The sequence below is a fragment of the Canis lupus genome, chromosome 14, assembly GCF_011100685.1.
Source record: "Canis lupus familiaris isolate Mischka breed German Shepherd chromosome 14, alternate assembly UU_Cfam_GSD_1.0, whole genome shotgun sequence".
Lineage (NCBI taxonomy): Eukaryota > Metazoa > Chordata > Mammalia > Carnivora > Canidae > Canis > Canis lupus.
Genome location: NC_049235.1, coordinates 18,932,728 through 18,954,583, shown reverse-complemented (window position 1 = coordinate 18,954,583; position 21,856 = coordinate 18,932,728). Strand labels below are relative to the sequence as shown.

At 35.2% G+C, this 21,856-nt stretch overlaps 1 protein-coding gene and 1 long non-coding RNA gene across 3 annotated transcripts in view; one reads left to right on the top strand and one right to left on the bottom strand.

The window, feature by feature from the left end:
- LOC111098755 overlaps positions 1-21,487 on the bottom strand; it is an 85,017-nt gene extending 63,530 nt beyond the window's left edge. The window contains exons 1-5 of one of the 2 annotated variants that reach the window (XR_005369169.1): positions 21,369-21,487; positions 19,826-19,920; positions 18,637-18,966; positions 13,525-13,583; positions 7,425-7,598 (exon numbers count right to left, since the gene is read on the bottom strand). This is a non-coding gene — a long non-coding RNA (uncharacterized LOC111098755). Of the gene's footprint in view, positions 1-7,424; positions 7,599-13,524; positions 13,584-18,636; positions 18,967-19,825; positions 19,921-21,368 lie in introns of those variants that run through there. The other variant, XR_005369168.1, reaches the window with a different exon arrangement.
- Positions 1-21,856, top strand: part of CALCR (calcitonin receptor) — a 158,043-nt gene that overhangs the window by 79,025 nt on the left and 57,162 nt on the right. The window contains exon 3 of the mRNA NM_001197142.1: positions 19,059-19,139. Coding sequence (NP_001184071.1) covers positions 19,089-19,139 — 51 coding nt within the window. The 5' untranslated portion in view covers positions 19,059-19,088. The remainder of the gene's footprint in view (positions 1-19,058; positions 19,140-21,856) is intronic.

The following is a 21,856-nucleotide window of genomic DNA, read 5'->3' as shown; positions in this document are numbered from 1 at the left end:
CAACATAATTTAGTAGATTCAAATGGTTTGTCACTGTGGCTACTGACACCAGGATCCACTGTTGTTATCTTATTTAATCATCGCTATATTGCCTATAATAAGTTAACTATATGCATAAAGACAAAGTATTAAAATATAAGATGAAAAATCTCTCTAATCCTTTCAATTTGATGTCAGTTATTTTGTTGTATAGGTCCCAAAAGAAGAATATCCTTACTAATTCATCCTTTCTAAACCACTAAACAAGTAGATGATCTAAGTCCTTTTCAAAATTTCTGCCAGTTTACTTTGGAAATTATTTTCTAATATTTTTAGAATGTAAAACATAGTCCTTGAATTAAAAATGTAGCTGGGACAGAGTCCTTGATTCAAGCATCATTAATTGAATGGCCCTTAAGTCAAACCCCCAACTGAAGAGTCCTTTAAAACTAACTTAATTCTAAAATACATTCCTAAAGAACTACATGTATAAAATTTTCCTTGAGGGGCACCTGCGTGGCTCAGTGATTAAGCATCTGCCTTTGGCTCAGATCATGATCCCGGGGTCCTGGAATTGAGTCCTGCATCAGACTCCCCACTGGGAGCCTGCTTCTCCCTCTGCCTATGTCTCTGCCTCTCTCTGTGTCTCTCATGAAAAAATAAATATTTTAATTTTTTTCCTTGATGCTATAATATAAAGACAATATTGAAAACTTTAGACATTATTCAATCATGATAATTATGTATTCTATAAAAATGAAAATTTTGGATCATATCAAGTGTTTCTTATCACCTATTTACCAGAGTCCCTATAATGGTGTATTTAAAATTTAATGACCTGTTTGGGAAAATGTCTATAAATGAAGATCACAAGGCTTTTTAGATGGTTCATGAGCTTCTTTCTTATAGCATTGATGTTTATGAACTTTTGGTCTATAATCACTGTCCACACTTTCATTTTTAGCATGAACTAAAAACATATTTTTCCTGTCAATTCCAAAAAAGAATATGTCTATAAAAAGTACACATTTGTGTACACACACATGCCATGGAGGACATAAATGGATGGGACAAATGATTCTTGAATTCCTTTGCCACTCAAGTCCCACATAAACTGAAAATGTGAGGACCACATATCTGCATAATGTCTGATTCCTAGTTTATCTGAAATTTTCACTTCATTAATTGATTTACTCTCTCTTGGCACTTATTTTAGCATAATATAAGTGCAGTTTATTTGAAGTTAATCCTCCAAATATTCCTGGCTGCAGAGTGCACAGGTGTATGTCAGTCATTTTGTGACTAGTGAGAAGCAGGAAAGTCATAGCCAGTTTTTTCCGTATTGGGTACCTAGTTTGTTGAATTTTGAGCAAAGGAGCAGGGAAGAAGAACCTAAATTCCCAACTTTTAACCCAGCTCTGTGGAAATTAAAATCGGGGATGTTATTGCATAGTCACTGGGAACATGGAATACAAGAATCTTAAGATCTGATATTGAATCCCAGATCTGTCACTTTCTTATCTACAAACCTCCCCTCATAGGGTTGTTGATGAGAGGAAAAGCCTTAAACACTGCTCTTTACACACAGTTATTAGCAGACAAATAGCTCAATCCAAGGGCAGCACTCCACCTGTGATGCCCTTGATAGACTTTCATTTCAAATTGGGTAATTAAGAACATTTCAGGGACCCTACCCACTAGACCACTCAACTACTATTTACAGTTATAACTTTCGTTTTGTTTATTCAATTTAATTCAATTGCATTAAGCCTTTGTCAGTGCACATGCCTCCTGATAGCCACACTTCCAATATATCCAACTGGAAAATATATCACATTGGCTTTGACTTGTTCCTCTCTTTTATTGACGAAGTACATTGGAGATTTGCTTTTAGTAAAATCCCCAAAATATATAACTCTCCTGTCAGTATCTGTACACCTTTCTTTGTATATATACCAAATAGGAATAGAGGTTTGTTTTTTTTTTTTTTTTTTTTTGGAATAGAGGTTTTAACTGTATGTAGTATCTATGCTTCCGTAACATTCTCTGAAGGTATCCTTTGACATATTGTAACTTGATCCTGGAAATCATATGTTAGTCAAAACTTTGAAGTTTTGTGAGATCGGGAGCATCAATTCTTATAGAGGAAAATTGGGAAGAGGTAATTAACTTCATCTTATCTATTGCTCAAGGGAATACAGACTCCATCAACCTAATTCCAGTTCTGTACAATGATGTAGGGAATAGTTTCTTTGTTTCTTCCACTTTTCTTTCTCAGTCATTGTTCCTTTCCTTGGAACCTGATTCACCTCCCAGGTTGTCTCAAAAACCCCATTAGTGCCCATATGCACCCACCTGCCTTACCTAACCATGCCCCCTACTGCCTTTCAGTCCTGGCTTGCTACCTCCTACCCCCTGCTCTTCATTGCCCTGCTTGCTGGTTGTCCTTTTGAAATGCTGCTGTTACACTAATAATTTCTTAGTCAGATATTAACTGACTTATAACAGCTTAAGGAGGCACTCCTGAGTGGCTCAGGGGTTGAGCATCTGCCTTCAGCTCAGGGTATGATCCCATAGTCTCGGGATCGAGTCCTGCATCGGGCTCTCTGCATGGAGGCTGCTTCTCTCTCTGCCTCTGTCTCTGCTTCTCTCTCTCTATGTTTCTCATGAATGAATAAATAAAATCTTTTAAAAAAATAAATTCATAAAAAACAGCTTAAGGTTCGCCCTTTTACCACTTCCTCACCCTATTAAGTGTATTCATTGTGTATGCTCAACAAGGAAGTGTTCTGCTTCCCCTCTGATTATCCTAAGGCTGCTTCCCTTTCATTCTCACTGAATCAACCTAATTTGGCTTATTGAGGCTTCATTCTTTTCTGATCATTAGCCATTTCCTAGAGGAGAAGTCCTTGCTTAGGAAAGTAAGCAAGGAAGCTGAGACTCTCCAAGACTTATGCTTCAGACACCAACTGGAATAGAAAAAAACCAATCACCATAGCCAAATTTTCAACAAACAACGGAGCCAGCTGGATAGTTAGTAGCATGTAGTAACAACAGTGCCCTATTCTTTCCTATAGGGCCATTTAGCAAGTTTCTTCTGTAGTATAGTGATTTTTTTTTAACGGACATTTAAGGAAACATACTAAGGTATATTAACTACCACCTCTGTGACTCCTCTTAAAGCCACTATGAATTGGTAATATAGCCCTAAGTGTGACCCCAAGAAACACATGTCTCTTGGAGAATATGGCTAAGAAATTTTGAAATTGGTCTTTAATAAAAACTACTTCAGGTCCTAAACTAAACTAATGAGCCTTCTGACAAAACCTGATTGTCCTTTGGTATACCCTGTCACAGTTAAGTGACACTCCCATCAGTCGTGCTCTAAATCTCAGAAACCGAGGATTTATCCTGCATACCTTCCTCACCCTCACTTTCCCCAATGTTTAATTCACAATCAGTCCTGTCAATTTTACCTCTTAAATCGTTTCCAAATGGGCAATATCTCTCTCCTAGATAATTGCAATCACTTCCTTAACTAGTCTCTTTGCTTCTACTCCCACTCCAAATTTTCCTCCAAGTTATCTCCAAGTTACCAAATTCCCTCCAAATCATCACTCCTCCCTCTGCCCTCATTAAAACACTTTAAAGTCTCTTCCATGGGGTCGTAAATTATAGAGTCAAAGTCTTCAAGGGGCCTATATGGCATATCAGTTTTCTAGGACTGGCATAACAAATTACCATAGACTGTATGGCTTAAACAATGGAAATGTATTTGCTCACAGTCTGGAGGCTGAAAATCTGAGATCAAGCTGTTGACAGGATCAATTTCCTTCTGAGACCTCTCCTCAGTTTATAGATGGCCATCTTCTCCCTGTGTCTTCACATGGTCTTCCCCCTGGGTGTGTCTGTATCCTCATTGTCTCTTCTTTTTTTTTTTAAATAAACATATTAGTTTATTTAAATTCAATTACTTAACATATAATGTATTATTAGTTTCCAGAAGTAAAGGTCACATTGATTCATCAGTCTTACATGATACCCAGTGCTCATTTTAATGTCTATATTCTCAACTTCACTTTAAGTGCCATGTTGGTGAGGATCTCATATATTTTTGTTTACTGTATTTCCAAGGTCTAGCACACTATGTGGCACAAAATAAAAGCTCAACAAATAGAATTTTTTGTTTGAATAAATGAAGTGAGCCCAAAAGTTTACTGTGTTCATGAAAGCATCTAACTAAGCAAACAAAATTAGCATAAGGAAATGATATACACTTTGTTTCTACAACCCTGAGTAAGAAATCAGAGACTTATCATAGAAATCTCTAGTTGTGACCAAAATCTGGTATCTGTCCCATAATGATATACTTTATTTAGTTCCCACACAGGCAGTACCTCTGTAACGATTGAGCATTATTCATGACCTCTGGACATTTGACTAGTTTCTGTTGAAAATTTTATTATGTTTGTTTTAGTTTATGATTCATTTTTGTTTTATGCTTTTTTCTTTTTGCTTTTTTATGATGATTTCAGCACTCACCACTGATATGCTTATTAACTAGGCAAAACCACCCTAGTGAAGCATTTTGATGATGCAGCGCTCTGTTTTTGATGGTAGCTCAAAGCAGCTGTCACTGTACTTTCACTAGGAATTGTGCAATGTCCACAAGGAAAAGAGAAGAGCTATTAAAATATCTAATAGCCCTGATTGAATGTCTTCTATTTGTTGGCCACATTCTGGAGCTCTCCAGGAATGGATGTCCTCATGATACTTTCCAAACCATTCTCTAATGAAGCAAGGCATCTACTTCTCTCTAAGCAGTGTCATCAAATTGAGTTTTCAGTGTTTGGCATGCTGCCCTCCAGAGGGAAGAAAGGATCTTGCCCCTTAGGGAGAGAGAAGAGTACAGGATATATCCTCTATGTCCTAAGATCCTGACTACATTTTAGAACACAGGAATTTTCTTTCATACAGAAATCTCTCTTTCCTCCTCATTGTCCCGGATCACTGAGTATTGCAGTGCTTAATACTCAATTCTCTATTCATCATTCTCCATCTTCATACTCTTGTAGAGTTGTTGGAAGTTAGCTTACAGTGTGGTTGTTCATTGTATTCATCCATAGTCCTCATCTTGCCCGAATTCCTACAAGTAGCTGATTGCAGGGCTGGGACCTGAATTCATATCTCCAAACTGGCAATTGCTATTACGCCTCAGCCCCACCCTAGCCAGTTATGTTATCCTTTCCCATCATGTCAGTGATGAACTCTAAATGATACCAGTCATTCAGAGCTTCTTTATTTTTTTTTCTTCTGGTATCTTTCTTTTTGTCATTTTTATTTTTCATTGTGGTAAAATACACATAACATAGAAGTCACCATCTTAATCATTTTTAAGGACACAGTTCCAAGGCATTAAGTACACTCATCTTGTTTTGTAACCATCACCACCATCCATCTCCAGAACTTTTTTTAATCCTACAATACTGAAACCCTGGACCCATTAAGTAGTAACCTCTCCTTCTCATTCCCACTGAGGTGGTATCTCACTATGGTTTTGATTTGCATTTCCCTCATGATTAGGAATGTTGAACATCTTTTCATGTGCTTATTGGCCATTTGTATTTCTTCTTTGGAAACATTTCTATTCAGATCCTTTGCTTATTTTTTAATGTAGTTTTTTGATGGTGTTGTTAAGAATTATTTCATTTAATTTTGTTTTTTGAAAATTTATTAACACCTCTCCTTGAGAAATGCCATGCTAAAAAAAATACCATCTTAAGATATAACAAAGATGTAATTTACAGAGTTGCCAATGGAGTATATATAATATATTTTTTAGTCAAATATATCAAATATCACAAGCCTAGATATTGAACACTTTGAACATTTATCTATCTTTGGTCTTAAAACCTTAAGGGGGGGGGGGTCCCTGGGTGGCTCAGTGGTTGAACACCTGCCTTCTGCCCAGGGTATGATCCTGGGGTCCTGGGATCCAGTCCTGCATCGGGCTCCCTGCATGAAGCCTGCTTCTCCTTCTGCTTATGCCTCTGCCTCTCTCTCTCTCTCTCTCTCTCTCTCTCTCTCTCTCTGTTTCTCATGAATATATAAATAAGATTTTTTTTTAAAAAGCCTTAAGGGTTGTAATAGATATATAGGCCTATCTTATTTAAAAGTATTATTTGAGTATCTGCCTAAGATGGCAGATCACAGATTGCACATACAGTGAGAGAAAGGAAAAGATATTGCTGAACAGAGAAAATAATATGTGGTTAAAGAATTCCTGCTGGCATTCTTGAAGTACCAGATACTGCTGAGGTTAGATCCTATAACTATCTTATATGGTCTATTATTTTGCAGTCAGGCATTGCCTTTATTTCAAGCACAGATGTTGCAAAATCTAACTATTTTTAACTACATTTAAGTTATGTTATGGTAGTCTTCATTAGGAAAGGCAAATATGAAATGTAAGATAGGATATGTTATTTTTTTTCTCCTGCTGGTGGGAATTTCCAAAGAAGCAAAACAGCAATAAGAGGTAAAATGGAAAACTTGGGCAGTTTTCTATAATGTAATCGAACAGTGTTCTGTCTTTGTTTGCAGTTGTTTTAATGGGTATATTATGACTATTCCTCATTGGCCACTGAGATTCATTTCCCTTTATAGTTTAGTAATTACATTTGTGAAATATATTTTTAACAGCTAATCACCATCAGGGCACTCTTAAGAGATGTAATTAGAAAGACCATCAGACATTCTGTCTTAAACGTATTGCTAATTTAGTACTAACTCATTTTTTTTTATTGCAACGTGCTGTTAGTATTATGAATGAAGCTTTAATTATAGAGAATGGACCTCTCTGAAATGGCACTCCCACTTGGTTTAAGTGCCCTCTTTTAATCTGTGAGGTATTCCTTATTGGGGGTTATTGTCAAACATTTTTTTAAGTATTCTTCCAGTTACCAGAAGACAGATTAAAAGCAGGGCCAAACAATTAAGGTGAGATGAATATAACTTTCCCTTCTCCCCTGTAAGCCTTCCTATTCTCTGCTTCAAAACTACACCACAGGGAACATCCCTATTAGCAACACCAGGTAAAGCCCAGAACAAATGCAAGTTAGTTTATTTTGCCTTTTCTTTTTTTCCCTTTTCTATATTTCAAAAGCAATTCCTCTGTATTATAAAAATTAGAAAATGCAGATAAGCAAAAGAAAATCACCTGCAGTCCCACCTCCTGGAGAGATTTTAGTATCATCTTTGCCATTACTCTGCTGTAAAAATTTGTGCAGTTTTCCTGGGTGTGGGTGTGTATGTGTGTTTCTAATTATTCACTTTTTCTATACTCAGAAAAGGATGGTTTGTTCCTAATACATTGACCTTAGGCATCATGTTGTAACTTGCTTGAGTCAATGCGATGTGACTGAGTAGTTGTGTCTTACCTCATCTGAGCAAAATTTGAAAAGCCATTTTGTAGTTTGGCTCCTCTGGCATGACAACCACCTGCCAGGAGAACAACATGCTCCAGATCAATGCTACTCCTTCAGCCTTGGTCACAGAAAAAAAAGTCACGTGAAGCAGATCCACAGAGGGAGTTTCAGCTGCCCAGTAGCTCCATGTAACTTGAACAACAACAACAAAAAAATCTGTTCTTTTAAGCCACTAGGACTTGGGGATTTTTTTGTTACACAGCAAATCTGACTAGTATTTTACATAGCTGCCTAAGACTTAGTTTCCACAGCTGCAAAATTACAATAATAGTATCTACACAGAAAATCTACTGAAAGGAAAAAGGAAGATAATATATTGATAGCGCCTACTGCATAAGAACTCAGAAAATTAACTTTGTATATTTCTTCAAGCCTTCTTTCTATGCACATGTAAATATATATTTACAAAAACAAGATTATACAGTGCATTCGATTTATAGTCCTTAAAACTGTTAATGTAATAAATATCTATGTAATAAGGTAATTAAATATTCTAATACAATTTTTAATGGCTGCATGGTGTTCCATAGTGTAGATGTACCAGAGTTTATTTAACAAATCTATTATTTTGAGCATTTAGATTATTTTCAAATTCCACCGTAGTACACAATATTATAATGAGTATTTAATTAAATATGAGCCAATTTTTGATTATATCTTTAGGAAAAAAATCATTGTCAAAGTGTCTCCATGTTTCAAGGATTTTGACACATATCGTAAAACTGTTTATAGTTTACAAACTTATGCAGTTAATAAACAAAAACTTTGCCAGAAGATAGTCATATATCCCCATTAGTATAGTGCTTATAATATTTAAGATTTCCTATGGTAAAATCCCATCAAGAAATTATTTTAAAATGCATGAACCCTATGTTGCAGTATTTTTTCCTGCTTCCACTGAATTATTTTAGCCAAAAAAGACATATTCTGACTTGTTCTCTAAGCATCTCATATTTATGTCGTTATAAGGAAAAGTGTGCTGAGCATGATACTATCATTGCTCTTAAATGGGGTGCTGTTGAATTTTGTGTCTTTGATAGTGTTGTGTGAAAACAGCAAAGCACATCTTACCATAGAACTCATATATATGACAATTAAATTCTTCTATATTGTCTTCTTATAATAAAATAGAATTTTTGTTATTTTATTAAAGAAACACCAAGTGTTAATTTAAAAATAACTAAAGACATTTCTGAATGACTGTGGTAATTATCCTAGCCTTAAAAATAAATCAAGGAACCAGCTTCTAGACTATGTTTCCAGTTGTGCTATTGATTTGGTTTCCTGTTCTAGTAAATATTGTCATTCCAAGTGGTCATGTGGTTTACCTTTCTGTAAACTGGGTATATATATATATATTGGTGAGTGGGGTGGCTGGGCCTGTGCACTGTACAGCAATGTTTGTTCCCTGTTTTAAGTCTTGAATTTGTTATATACACAGAGCTCCATGAGAAACATCTCTGTTCTAGAGAGACAAACTAGAATTGAACTGCAATTAATCCAGTGCCACAAACTCTGAACTTCCATGGCATTTAACAAAGTATTAACTGATAGTAGTATGAGCAAATCACTCCCAAAAGTGTTGCTTTTTATATTTGAATATTCCTTTGTTAATGTATTTAATAGGCTTCTCTTTATACCTTTCTAAATTATTTCAACATTTTTCTTTCCAGTGCTTAATTAAGCTGATTCTAAAACAGCGGTTGATATGGACCAGATGGAAACATTTGGCTGGATCTATTTCCCACAGTTCTTTGGTTTAGGAGAGCACTGGGATCAACATTAGCCTTACCACTGATACTGGGCTAAGAAAATCCTTGATGGATTGAGTATTTTGATTTTGATCTTAATTATCTTTGGCTACATAGACTGCATTTAATTCTAATAGAAGGAGAAAAATATAGTACTGCATTGTTAAATTGCATACTGTAAGAATATTGAGACTGCTAATCAGGGAGTATTAGTTGTAATCTACCCCAGTATTCACCTTAGTGGCCAACTCTGCCATTAGGACAATTCCCCAGAGAGCAACTTTTACATTGAAGCACTTGTGAATAATTGCTTCAATAAAGTTAGAAAAAAGAATATAAATAATTTACATATGTCTTTGAGCAGTAATCATTCCAAAGTATGATTATTAGTTTACATGTATGATTTAGATAAAAGTCAATATAGTCAATACTGTTGATCTAGGAAGATAACATTTGTCTACTGGTTTTGTTTTGTTGTGGGATAGAGGGGTAGAGGGAGAGGGAGAGAGGAAATCAGGCTTGACCCCAACGTGGACCCCAATGTGGCACTCAATCTCACAACCCTGATTTCATGACCTGAGCCAAAATTAAGAGTTGGATGCCTGACTGAGCCACCCAGGCATCCTGTGTAATGATTTTAAAATGAGTAGCCATAAATCTCTTAATGCCTTTTAGATTTGGTTCTTGTTGAAGATTTTTGGTGGTAATAATGAATTGCTAATGAAAACTAAGAAGCCTTATTGGCCCATAACCATTCAACAAGGAATGTTCATCAAGAGACTCTAAAGGGAAATATATTGGGGTGCCTGAGTGGCTCAGTTGGTTAAGCATCTGCCTTTGACTGAGGTCATGATACTAGTATCCAGGAAGGAGCCCATTTTGTGATTGAGCCCCACATAGGTTCCCAGCTCAGTGGGTAGCCTGCTTCTCAATCTCCCACTGAAGTTCCTCCTGCTTTGCTATTCTCTCTATATATATCAAAAAAATAAAGTCTTTAAAAAAATAAAGGGAAATATATTGTCATTATTTCAAATTAATTATTAAAAATGTATGACAAATTAGAATTCTATAAAAATATAAAGTAAAATATCTATTAACCGAGAGAAAGAATGAAATATGCTTAAAATACTGAACAAATTGTCAATTTCAAATTAAAATACTGAACTTCAAATTGTCAATTTAAGAGACAAAAATATCAAACTTCTATGTATTTTCCAAAGCAAAATTTCACATACTTTTTAAAAGAAAAATTATCAACAACTTATTTTCAATTACCAAATATTGATTTTAAATGTACATATTCTAGTCAGTGTGAAATATGGAAAGAGCATGGTTTTGAAGAACTGTTTTCAAATTTTGTCTCTGCCCCTCATTGAGAGAACTTCAAGTAAAGTCACTTAATATGTGCAAACCTTTATTTCCTTATGCATAAAGTGAGGATAATGTTTATTTGCATTTGATATGAAGATAATGTAATAAATATAATTACTCAGTTCATTTTAGTTTCCTTTCTTCCTTTCTACCTGTTCTTTCTTTAAAAAAAAAAAAAAAAGTCCATTTTGGGCAGCCCAGGGGGCTCAGCAGTTTAGTGCTGCCTTCAGCCCAGGGTATGATCCTGGAGTCCCGGGATCGGGTCCCACATCCGGCTCCCTGCATGGAGCCTGCTTCTCCCTCTGCCTGTGTCTCTGCCTCTCTCTCTCTCTCTCTCTCTCTCTCTCTGTGTCTCTCATGAATAAATAAATAAAATCTTTTTTAAAAAGTCCATTTTAATACATGTTTTAATTTGGCTAAAAACTACTATACTATATATTTTGAGACACAATCAGCCATGATAATAATAGGTTTTCTTGATAAACATTAGGTTCCATCTGTATCTTTCCAAAGAACATCAAAACTTTCCTGAGCCTAAAGCCTTAAGTTCAAAGGTGTTGCAGTTGAGAACAGAGGCTAAGGGAAGAACTCTGTTACCCGTCACCTTCCTACTAGCAGTTAGTTCAGGTCCCAGGAAGACCTGCCCTTGAGCTACTGTGCCCAATAACAACAGCAGAGCAGTGAATTTATATTAGTCAACTTACATTAGAGAAGCAAGTTGCCAGTCAAGGTTCCTTGAGAGAAGTCACAGGTCGTATTAGAGTAAACTCTTGGTCAACTCAGTTATTCCAATTCACTTCATTGGCATTACATGAATTCTAGCACTTACTTCTCCAGTGCTTCCTTTAGCTACTATCCTGAACACAAACTACCAGAGGGAGGCAGGGGAAGTATAAAGAGCTGTCATAGGGATCTCTGCAGTAGCTCAGCGGTTTGAAGCCTGCCTTCCACCCAGGGTGTGATCCTGGAGACCCAGGATCGAGTCCCACATCAGGCTCCCTGCATGGAGCCTGCTTTTCCCTCTGCCTGTGTCTCTGCCTCTCTCTCTCTCTCTCTCTGTGCCTCTCATGAATAAATAAATAAAACCTTAAAAAAAAGAGCTGCCATAGAAATTCAGTCAGAGATTGGGAAAATATGAATAGGGATTACTTATGGATAGAGATGATCTAGATGCCTCCCAGACATGTTCTGAATTCACTGAACTTGGCTTCATGCTTCTCAGTTATTATCCCATCTACAACGCCAAGCCAAATCACATGCATTAAGATTACTTCTTTGGTATTCCTAATTAAATGTATGATTGGCTAAGTTTTATTTTATGGACCATAACTTCTTTACATATATAATTTTTAAAAAGTGAATTGACAAAGTGAGTCACATGAAAGTTTTCTTTTAAAAAAGAAAATAGCTTTCATTAATAAAGCACATTACCATGTTGGCTTCACCTGAAATATTAAATTGCTACATTGAAATTGACTTTGACACCATCATTTTAGACAAGTTCCTTAAATCATCATCTTGAATATTGACTAATAGGGTCATGGTGGGAAACAATTGCTATGATGAAGACCATTTGCATCATCATGGCCAACATTGAGGGTTCCAGCTTGCCTAGCCATCTCTGATGTCATTAATCCCACTTAATCCCTATTTTTCAAGGGAATTCAGCTAATTTTACAGAAACTTTTGAACTGCTTACACAGCCATGCAAAATGGATAATTTTCAAGGTACTCAAATTTCAAGGAAATGGACCCTTAAATAATTTAATAGGAAGAAAAGGAAAGCTTTGTAATGGTTAAAATTATATCTGATATAGTGCCTTTCTCTATTAGTAAATATATGCTACTGGAATTGGAAAAAACAGGAGCAAGCTTGTCCCTTGTAAGGTTTTCAGTGAAATATCTTTGTGTAGAATCCCAGAAATGGTGAAGGGATTGGGAAACCTGTATAAATAAAGGGGGCACCTAAGAGTAGCTCCCACTCAGGCATTCTCTGTACAACATAATGGCTCATAAGTGCAAAAAGTGCATCTGACTCAGTAAATATTTGATGAGTGAATTTATAAGTACAATAATAGCTCTTTGCCTCATTCCATTCCACCTTCATTTCTGCAGAGACACAAACATACAGAGATACATGCACAGTGAACACCAAGGTTATGGGAAAGAGGAGGAAAGTAGAGAACTCCAAGGCTGGCTTACAGAAGCTGGTGAGCACTGGTACAATAGAGCTTGTGGTTAATAGCCAGCAATTGTCCTGATGGGTGGATATGGAAGTAGCAGCCACTGTTAAGGATTTTGAATAACACCCCAGGATATTCCTTTATTTAATCCACTTTATTTAGGCCTAAGCATCTTCTACCCTAAGATATCCTTGAAATCAGAATCAATTGGAAATTCCTAAAGGTGACTAAGAGGAACCAAACTGGGCAAGAGGATGAACTTGGTTGTGGTTTATGTCTTTCCCAACTAAACTAGACCATACAGGCTTTACTAGCAGAAGGTTGAAGTCAGCTAGAAAAAAACTTTTGATATGAGGCATCATAGTAGTTTACAGTGCCCACTCATTTGGGAATATGATAGGCATTTAACTAGAGCTCTTCCACTAACCTTTTAACCAATTTGAGGGATGTAGTTTCAGTAGGTTTTCATTAACTCATCTGTACAATGAGAGGTTTGGGAAATTTGAATTCTAGAATCTCTTCCAGTTCCATCGTTCAGTGAAACCAGGCATATCTTTTTCTGAAAGAAGTAGTTTGTCAGAGGTATATGACGACACAATAATGTGCATATAAGAACTAAATCATAAACCCACAATTTCGAATTCCTGTTGATATTTATAGAATGGTTTGATGTGTGTAGGACAGTGAATTCTACATAAATATTTTAAAGTTTGACTTAAAAGAGCTTATAATTTGAATCAACCAGTACAGTACCTCTCAGGAAGTCTCCTGGGTAAGAGAGAAGGAAACTTTTCACATATCAGTTAATGAACCTTCAAAACAAAGCACAAACATATTTTTTTTATTGGCTGTATTCCTTATGCTGTAATAGCACCAACATACTTAAATCATCTATTCATCAGGGTTGCAGTAATCTAGACAAGTCCTGTCATTTTTATTCCAGTATAATAAAGAAATGCTAATAAATCTGCAACATTTGCCTGTAACTGTAGTCTTTTCTGCTAATAAAGAGAGAGCAACACACCTTTCATTCACTGAAATCAGTGGAAGTCAACTATTAGCCAAGCTTCCTTGTTCATTACTTGGGCGCTAATTGCATGTTTTTACTGGTAAAGTAATTGATAACAAGAGCTAACTTAGAATTTAGTTAAAGGATCCATTGCTGCAGTATCCTAACATAAATATATTTTTTTTCCAAAAAAGAACACATTGGTATTCCAACATTTCTCAGACCTTGTCCTGGTGAACTGCTCTTTCCCTTTTTCTTTTTCTTCTTTTTCTTTCCCTTTTTCATTATTAAATGAGTCATCACAAGGATTATATTTTGGACAACACAATGTGGAAAATGCTATCTTTATTTTCTACTGGGGTGTCAAAAAGACCCAATATTTATCTAATTGCTATGCTTTCTCTTTCTCCAAAATATATTTTTATATGTTATTACAATTCAACTCACAGCCAATGTTGGAGTGATAAGAACCCTAAATTAGAATCCGTCTAATTTATAGATAATGAAATTGATGTCCAGAAAGGTGCAGTAACATGCTTAAAAGTCCATAATGAGTTAGAGGTTATTTTAGGGTTAGAATATGGATTCCTTATTCCTTAGCCCAAGATTTTTTTTTCCTTTACACTGCACTGACACCTCTTCCCATATTTACCATAGCTGATCTCAACAGAGACCATGAGCTTATAAAAGTTACTAGCTTATACAGAAGCAGTGAACATGTTAATTAAAATCATGTGCATTTTAAGTTCTCCGCATGGGCAACACTGCTGACAACTTGAATTTCATTTTTACAAAGCTGAGTATATTCCTTTCATGTCAGATGGCAGTATATATGTAATGACCAGGAATATAAACTTCAGAACCAGCACAATTAGAGTTTCTTCAATATATTCAATGATTCCCACATCCTCATCTTTGCCCATGCTGACCCTTTAGACTGGAATATTTTTCTTCCAACCTCTCATATTGAAGCTGAACTTTATTTTGAGATGATATTAAGGCACACATAATAAGTGCATGATGTGTTTTTAATTAAATTGATTTGAATCAAACAGTTCCTATTTCTCTATCATGGCTCTATTGGAGATCCAGTACTAGAAAGTATTGATGAGGTCACAATACCTTTTCCTCAAATTGGTCTTAATTAACCAAATACTATTTAATTATTCATTAATAATATCCATTTGAGTAATCTCACACTTTCGAACTGCATGTGATCCTGAACCATTTCTCCAAGATTTCCCACTGATTGATGTTGCCTAGCCAACTGCTTAAAGGCAAGCTATTTTTTTCATTCAATAAATGTTTATTGAACACTTACTATGTCGGGCCATTGACAAGAGTCAAAGAAAAAGTCATTTTTTTAAATCTGACATCATTTTTATTCTGCTTCCCTTCTCATCTAGGTTCTTTTACATGATGTGCCAACCTGTTTACCAAATAAACAGCTCCCCATTGCAGAGACACCAGTTTTTACTAACTAAACTTGGACCTTGGAATTAGATGAACATTTTAAACTCATAATGAGAAGCAAAAAGCCATTCTGCTTTGCTCAATACGTCAACATAAATTGGGTTTACGATGGCATTATGTCTTGACAAATGAGTTCCTATAGTAATGAAGAACAACTTTCTAATAGATCATATAATCAAGGAGTTATCCAAACATCCAAGGTATTGCTGAGGCAACAACCCAGCATACCCTGTGGTTTCACAAAATTTATTTACCTGTTCACTTGGACTATGTCTACAGAAACTTATTAGATAGATCTGTTTCCAAAAGAAATGTCAAATTTCAAATTTGAAACAGATTCTAGCCCGTAGGTGACAAAAGGCTATAACTATTTTGAGATAAGCAGTGCCTGTCTCTTCTCTTTGCTACTCTTTGTGCATACCCTCATCCTACTTATGTTCTCATAGCCAGGGATTTAGGGGAGAGGTTCTTAACAAATATTGCTCCAAAGGAGCAATTGCCTCTGAGATGCCTTTTATAGCTTTGGGCTTTGTACCAACGCTAGGGAATATTTAAGACCTCAGAAATTCCACTTTTGCTCCATGGAGGAGAAAAAAGAAATTTTTAAGTAAAAGGGCAGCTCTTTCTCATGACTTGCAAACTTAATAGACTATGGTGGGTTAGAAATTGCCATTGAGCCAAAAGAGCATTTTCCAAAGTATATTCTGTAGATGGGTTAATAAATGTTATTGCAAAAAAGATTTTTTTTTATCATAGTCAAACAGGTTTGGAGAATGAAGACAAAGTCAAACTAGTGATTTTGGTACGGGAAAATTAAATACTTTAAAGTGCTAATGTCTATAGTAGATCTCTCAGAAGAATATAGGAAATGCTTAATTTCCTAAACATTTTTGGCCATGGAAACTTTATTTTATGCTGCTTCTCATGGGATTACTGCTATTCTATGGAATACACTTTTGGAAATGCTGATCTATGAGAATAGACACATTATTTTCAGACATTGACATTTCATATTCTTTCCACAAAAAATAAATAAAAACAATATAACTTTACATGTCAAGGAAGTTTGTTCTCATTCAATGAAGATTATTCTATTCAATCATCATCACTGAATTAGTGATTTAGACTCTGTGTATTAATAAAAGTGGTTTCCACTGACCTACTCATCCTCTGCGACAAAAGAATACAATTTCTAAGAGAAAAGATTAGTGATGAGTGCTCATTTGTAGATTCAAAGCAATGCAGATTCTGTTGTCCCACCCAGTAATTGAACCACTGTCCAAGATTATTTCATTTACATATTCTAAATCAGGCTCCATAATCAAGTTTTTGGATTCCACATTCATCTGGTTTATATACGGGGCTCCATAAGAGTTTTTGTTTTTAGAAAAAGGTGACTAAAAGACATCTTGGAAACCACTGCCCTAACTAGACTGCTGGACAGATCCAGAGGGCTTGTTATGCTTCCCGTTGGAAGTGTGTTCTTCTCCTACTCAAGGAGGAATGGCTAAGGAGTCTTTATAGACAAGAAACTGGCATAGAGGTGAAACTCCTTGACGAAAACAAAAGAAATAATAAAAGTAAAAGCAGAAATTAGAGTCTCTTAACTCTACAACTATGACCCTTGGGAAAAGAATAATGCTTACTGCCTTACCAAATTCTGACCCTACGTCATCCCTTAAACTAAGCAACCAACATTTACTGAGCACTGTGTTCCAGATTTCTTTCTGGTTCTTGGGTTACAAAACTGAATAAAGTCCTTCTGCACCCAACCTACTGGAAATTCCATGTTAGTCTTTCCATCAAGTTTTTTCCTTGATTCCATCCTGCAGTCTATCCATTCGTTAATCATCCATTCAACTAAGCTATAGGTTAGCTCATTTTGGGTTTCCACATTCATTGTTCTTTTTAACTTTCTTCATTCTTTTTTTTTTCTCCTTCCTTGGAAGAATCTTAGTGAAGATGAATTACTTCTTCACCACTCTGATTCTACTCTTCTTTGCCATGAAGAAGGCATTCTTTTTCTTCCTTAAATTCATAAAGCCCTTTCTTCATAATTCTACTTATATGATCTTTCTCTCCTCTTCACAGATCACCACAAAATACTTCTCTCAAAGAGAGGCAAAGAACTATTTAATCCTGGAGAATTACAGCTGAAATTTTCTGACCGGAGTCAAGTTTGGTACAGCCCAGATCTGCTTTAAAGTTGTACATGAGAAATTTATTATAGTTCAAAATCATGCAAGAGTATGTAAAATTATACACCTCTCAATTATTGGGAAAAGGAAAGGACTTTGTTTCTCGACTAAACTCCTCTGTCATTTCCAAATTTTCAATCTCAGATCCATGTTCATACTATTTTCATTCACCATAGTTGTTCGTGGTAAAATCATAAAAGTAGTGTGTGAGGCTTTGAAACCACGGGGCTCCCCTTTCCTACAGCAAAATGACTGCAGTCTCACTCAGTTGTAGGGGAACAATTCTCCCACAGCCTCTGACGCTTCTCATGGTGATGATACCATGAGCCAAAACCTAGCAACTTATACTTTATAAAATATCAAATGACATCAAATATATGACATAGAACAAGCCAATTAATTGCCTAATCACCCCATATTCACCTTCATAGAGAAGCTGACTTCTCACTGTGCTTAGCCCTCGCATTTGGAATTAATGAGTAGGACTTTCATCTAAAGAAGAGATCGGGCTTTTTATTCTGGCACCTGTAACATTCCCCACATTTTGCTTCTCTTAGAGGCTAAATCATAGGACTACCATAAGCAGCCGACTTTTAGAAATTCAATGTATATCTATAATTTCCTTCTAAAAAAAGCAAGATCTAATTAAGGAAAGCTGTGTTAATTTCATGAGTACACATAACACATTTCAAAAGTCCTACCTTTTACCCCAGAAATAAGGCTCATCCAATACTCACATAGTAATATTGTCAGTTAAGGGAAAAGACAAATTAAAAGCTCCTTCTCTTTCCCCTACTTTCCTTCCTGAATTCCTTCCTTATCCATCCTTATACCCATGCTAGCAATCTGGGAGAAAACTTTAGTTTCTCCTTCTTTATTTTCTCTTCTCTTACTGATATGTAAATGGAGTATAGCTTACTCTTCTGGGAGCAAGTATATTAGGCAAACTGTTAGATACTAACTTAAGCCTAGCATAAAAAACTGTTATTTGTAATACAGCAGCATGTTTCTAACTATTCTATGCTTTTGAGTAGGAATGGTGAGCTGTTAGGTGACATACTTAATCCCTGCTATTGAAGCAATTTATTCTTAGTAGCAACTTGAAGTTTGTAGAAAATTTTGTAGGAAAGAAAAATACTCAAGGCTCTAAAAAGACTACTTAAATCAAAGTTGGCCTTAAATTACCTAGAGGGCATGACTAATGATCCTCTACAAATCATAGACTGTATTTGTTCATGTCCAATGAACCAATGAAGTGATTTCTTTTTGGATGTTTCCATTGAAATTTTCAGCAGTTCTACTGGTAACACGTGTTAACTGAAGTCCACATTGATTGCTCTTGATGTCTCTGAATCCCTTATTTTTGTCCTGATACGTAAAGATGGCTGTGGGATTTCTTAATAGGAGGACTTTAGACAACAAACAGACACCAGTCATTCGTGGCTGAAAGGAAGGTCAATGGAACGTGTAACTGCATTTGCATCACCAATATATTGAAGATCGTCTCCAAGACAACTAGAAAGAACAAGAAAAACAAATTGACTATAGTTAATATTAAAGCTCTATTTATTAATTTAAATATCTTTGTTACTTGTATATTTTTCTAGGACTTAGAAGATCATCCTCAAAAACCAAAAATGAAGTTCACACTCACACGCCGGTGCTTGGTACTCTTCATCTTTCTAAATGTAAGTAAAACATCATTTAAGCTAATCAAGAATGCTGAAAATAGAGTGTATGAATGAATGGGCATTTGCAAGGGTAGACATCTTGTCAAAACCAAGTTCCACAAGCCAAGACTAAGTTCCTCAAAACTATCATTTTCTTTGTGTTTTAAGAGATCCCTGCTCTGAACTTTCACAACTTAGATTACTATTATGATTCACTGAGAAATGTGAGCTTTGTTTACAAAAATTTAGCATTAACTTGAGAGAGATCTCCACATTATCTTAGAAATTAACATGGAAAGTCAATAATGTTCTTGGGTAAAATGTTTTTCACGTTAGACATGGATTTGAAACAATTTCAAAATTATGAGTCTTCATAGACCAATGTCACTCCATAACTCTTTCTCTAACCTTTTAAATCATGTCCAATTTATGTAATTTTTATACCATTTTATTCCTAAAAGGTTAGCAAGTAGCCAGAACTGCAGTTATCTTAGAAAATACTCTCAAGGCCTATTTACTTGTGTTGATTTTGCTAACCCACCATCACATCAACTTCCACAGCACATGAAAGAGAGATGGGTAAATTTTATATAAACAAATTAGGAGTTGTCTTGATCCTTATCCTTTCTAGCACATTAGAAGAACATTGGCCAGTGAATTATAGCTGGCAATAAAAATCAGTCAGTACCTGATATTATACTCACCCAAATAAAACTTGTCCAGGGTTCCAGGATTTACATTATTAATTCATGTGTTGTCTGAGGCTTACAGTTTTGCATATTCTGTTTCTCTTAACATACTTCAGGGGAAAATATTAGAAATATTTCACAAATGTTCATCTAATTTTTAAGGGAATTTTTATTTTGTAATCTTATACATCAAATAAATGGCTTACGGTATAATTGTTAAAGTAGCCTTTTTGTATCCATTGGATATTGAGTAGAGTCTATTTTATTATGCAAGATTGTCATTATTTTAAACTTTAGATAAAATACAGTATAATTTGCTTTAAGTATAATTTAAGTATAATTACTTTTAAGTAATCTAGTATAAATGCAGGTAACTTCATGTCATTGGAAATATAATAAAAACAAATAAATAATTACACTGTAAATACAGTAAAAAAACAAGAATATTGTAGGAACTACTAGCATATTTTAATTTTGTCTATAAATGCCTAAGGTTTATATGAAATTCTATAGTTGCAGAAATGGTGGTATATTCCATTCATAATTTATACTGTTCTTTTTAGAGCTTAAATTAAATCCTATGCAATCAATTATATGGAAATATTTCTAGATAATTTTATTTCATAAACCATGTAATTATATTAGACATTGATAGAAGAAAAACTGAAGTAGCTTACTAGATATAGATAATACATTTTGGGTACTGCCATCTTTTTTATCATAAAGACTACAGCTCATTTTTGGTGTATTAAAATTAAAGTAGACCACTTCTATTCAAAACTTTTACCTAACATACCTTAAAATTCAGAGATTAAAAGAATTTCATATATGAGCCATGGACAGAAATGTTTTATGGTTTGTGGGCACATCTTTGCTAGCAAATGTACTGCACAGGACACTTGAGTGGCTCTGTGCTCTCTTTGCTGTGACAAACAGGAATTACTTCTCTATCTTTTATTTGGATCATATATTTGATTTGAAGAGTTTTCCCATAAAAAATTTTTGAAATGTCAGTTTGCTTCTACAATATTCATTGTGTTCCACATTGATACTCCTCCCAGAAAAGTAATTTTTTTAAAAAGTGGCATTGATTTTAATTACCATAAAATATTACCTCTTCAATATTATTACTGTGAAAAACACTACCAGTATATTCGTTGAATTTTACCAACCTGATTTCCAAATGCTCTTTAAAATATCAGTTTGCCACCCCATTCCATGAGCCCCAATCTACATTAAGGAAAATCACCCACTCACTTCCCAGTCTACATTAAGCAAAATCACCCACTCACTTCCTCTCCCTTATCTGCAGTAATGCAGTAGGCTTAGAACAGTGCTTGACACATAGTGAGCACTCAAAAAAATGTAGTGATGATGATGACTATAACAATAATGATGAAGACATAGAAAAACTAGATTCTTCTGAGAAGCATTTTGTTGTTGCTGTTAATTAAACTGTATTCCCTAATTTGCTTAGAATTTATCATTATGCAATAGCTTTGTTATTTATATAACGCTTAAGTAGAAATTACCTAGGATACCAACCATCTGATCCTACCTGAAAGAACCAGAGTTAACACTTTACAAAGTTCTGTTTTATCCTTCGTTATTTTGAAAGGTATAAGTAACTGAAAACTACAAATAACAAATAATTCCAACATCTACACTGTCATTATTAAGGATGGTGACATCAAAATCCTATTGGTTATGTCAATTTGTGAGTTCTAGAATCATGTTCCTGTTAGAATAGTTCTTTCTGTGGTAATCATTAGGAATTTTTCCCTTCAGCACTGCAGCATGAGTTCCCACGTTCATTAGGTTTGAACCACTGCAGAGATGGACCATTTCTTAAAGTTTTACATAGAACAGTCCTGTAATTGTTTTGTCTCTGTGCTTCTAGAAATCACCTGTAACACAAAAGTAGCCTGGTTGTCTTACATAAAAGTAAGAATTGCTTGAGTATATGGCCATTCAAACCAGATTTGGACTTCATGATTAGTGTGTACGAAACCTAGAATGTAAGCCCCATGAGGGCAGGGACCTTGC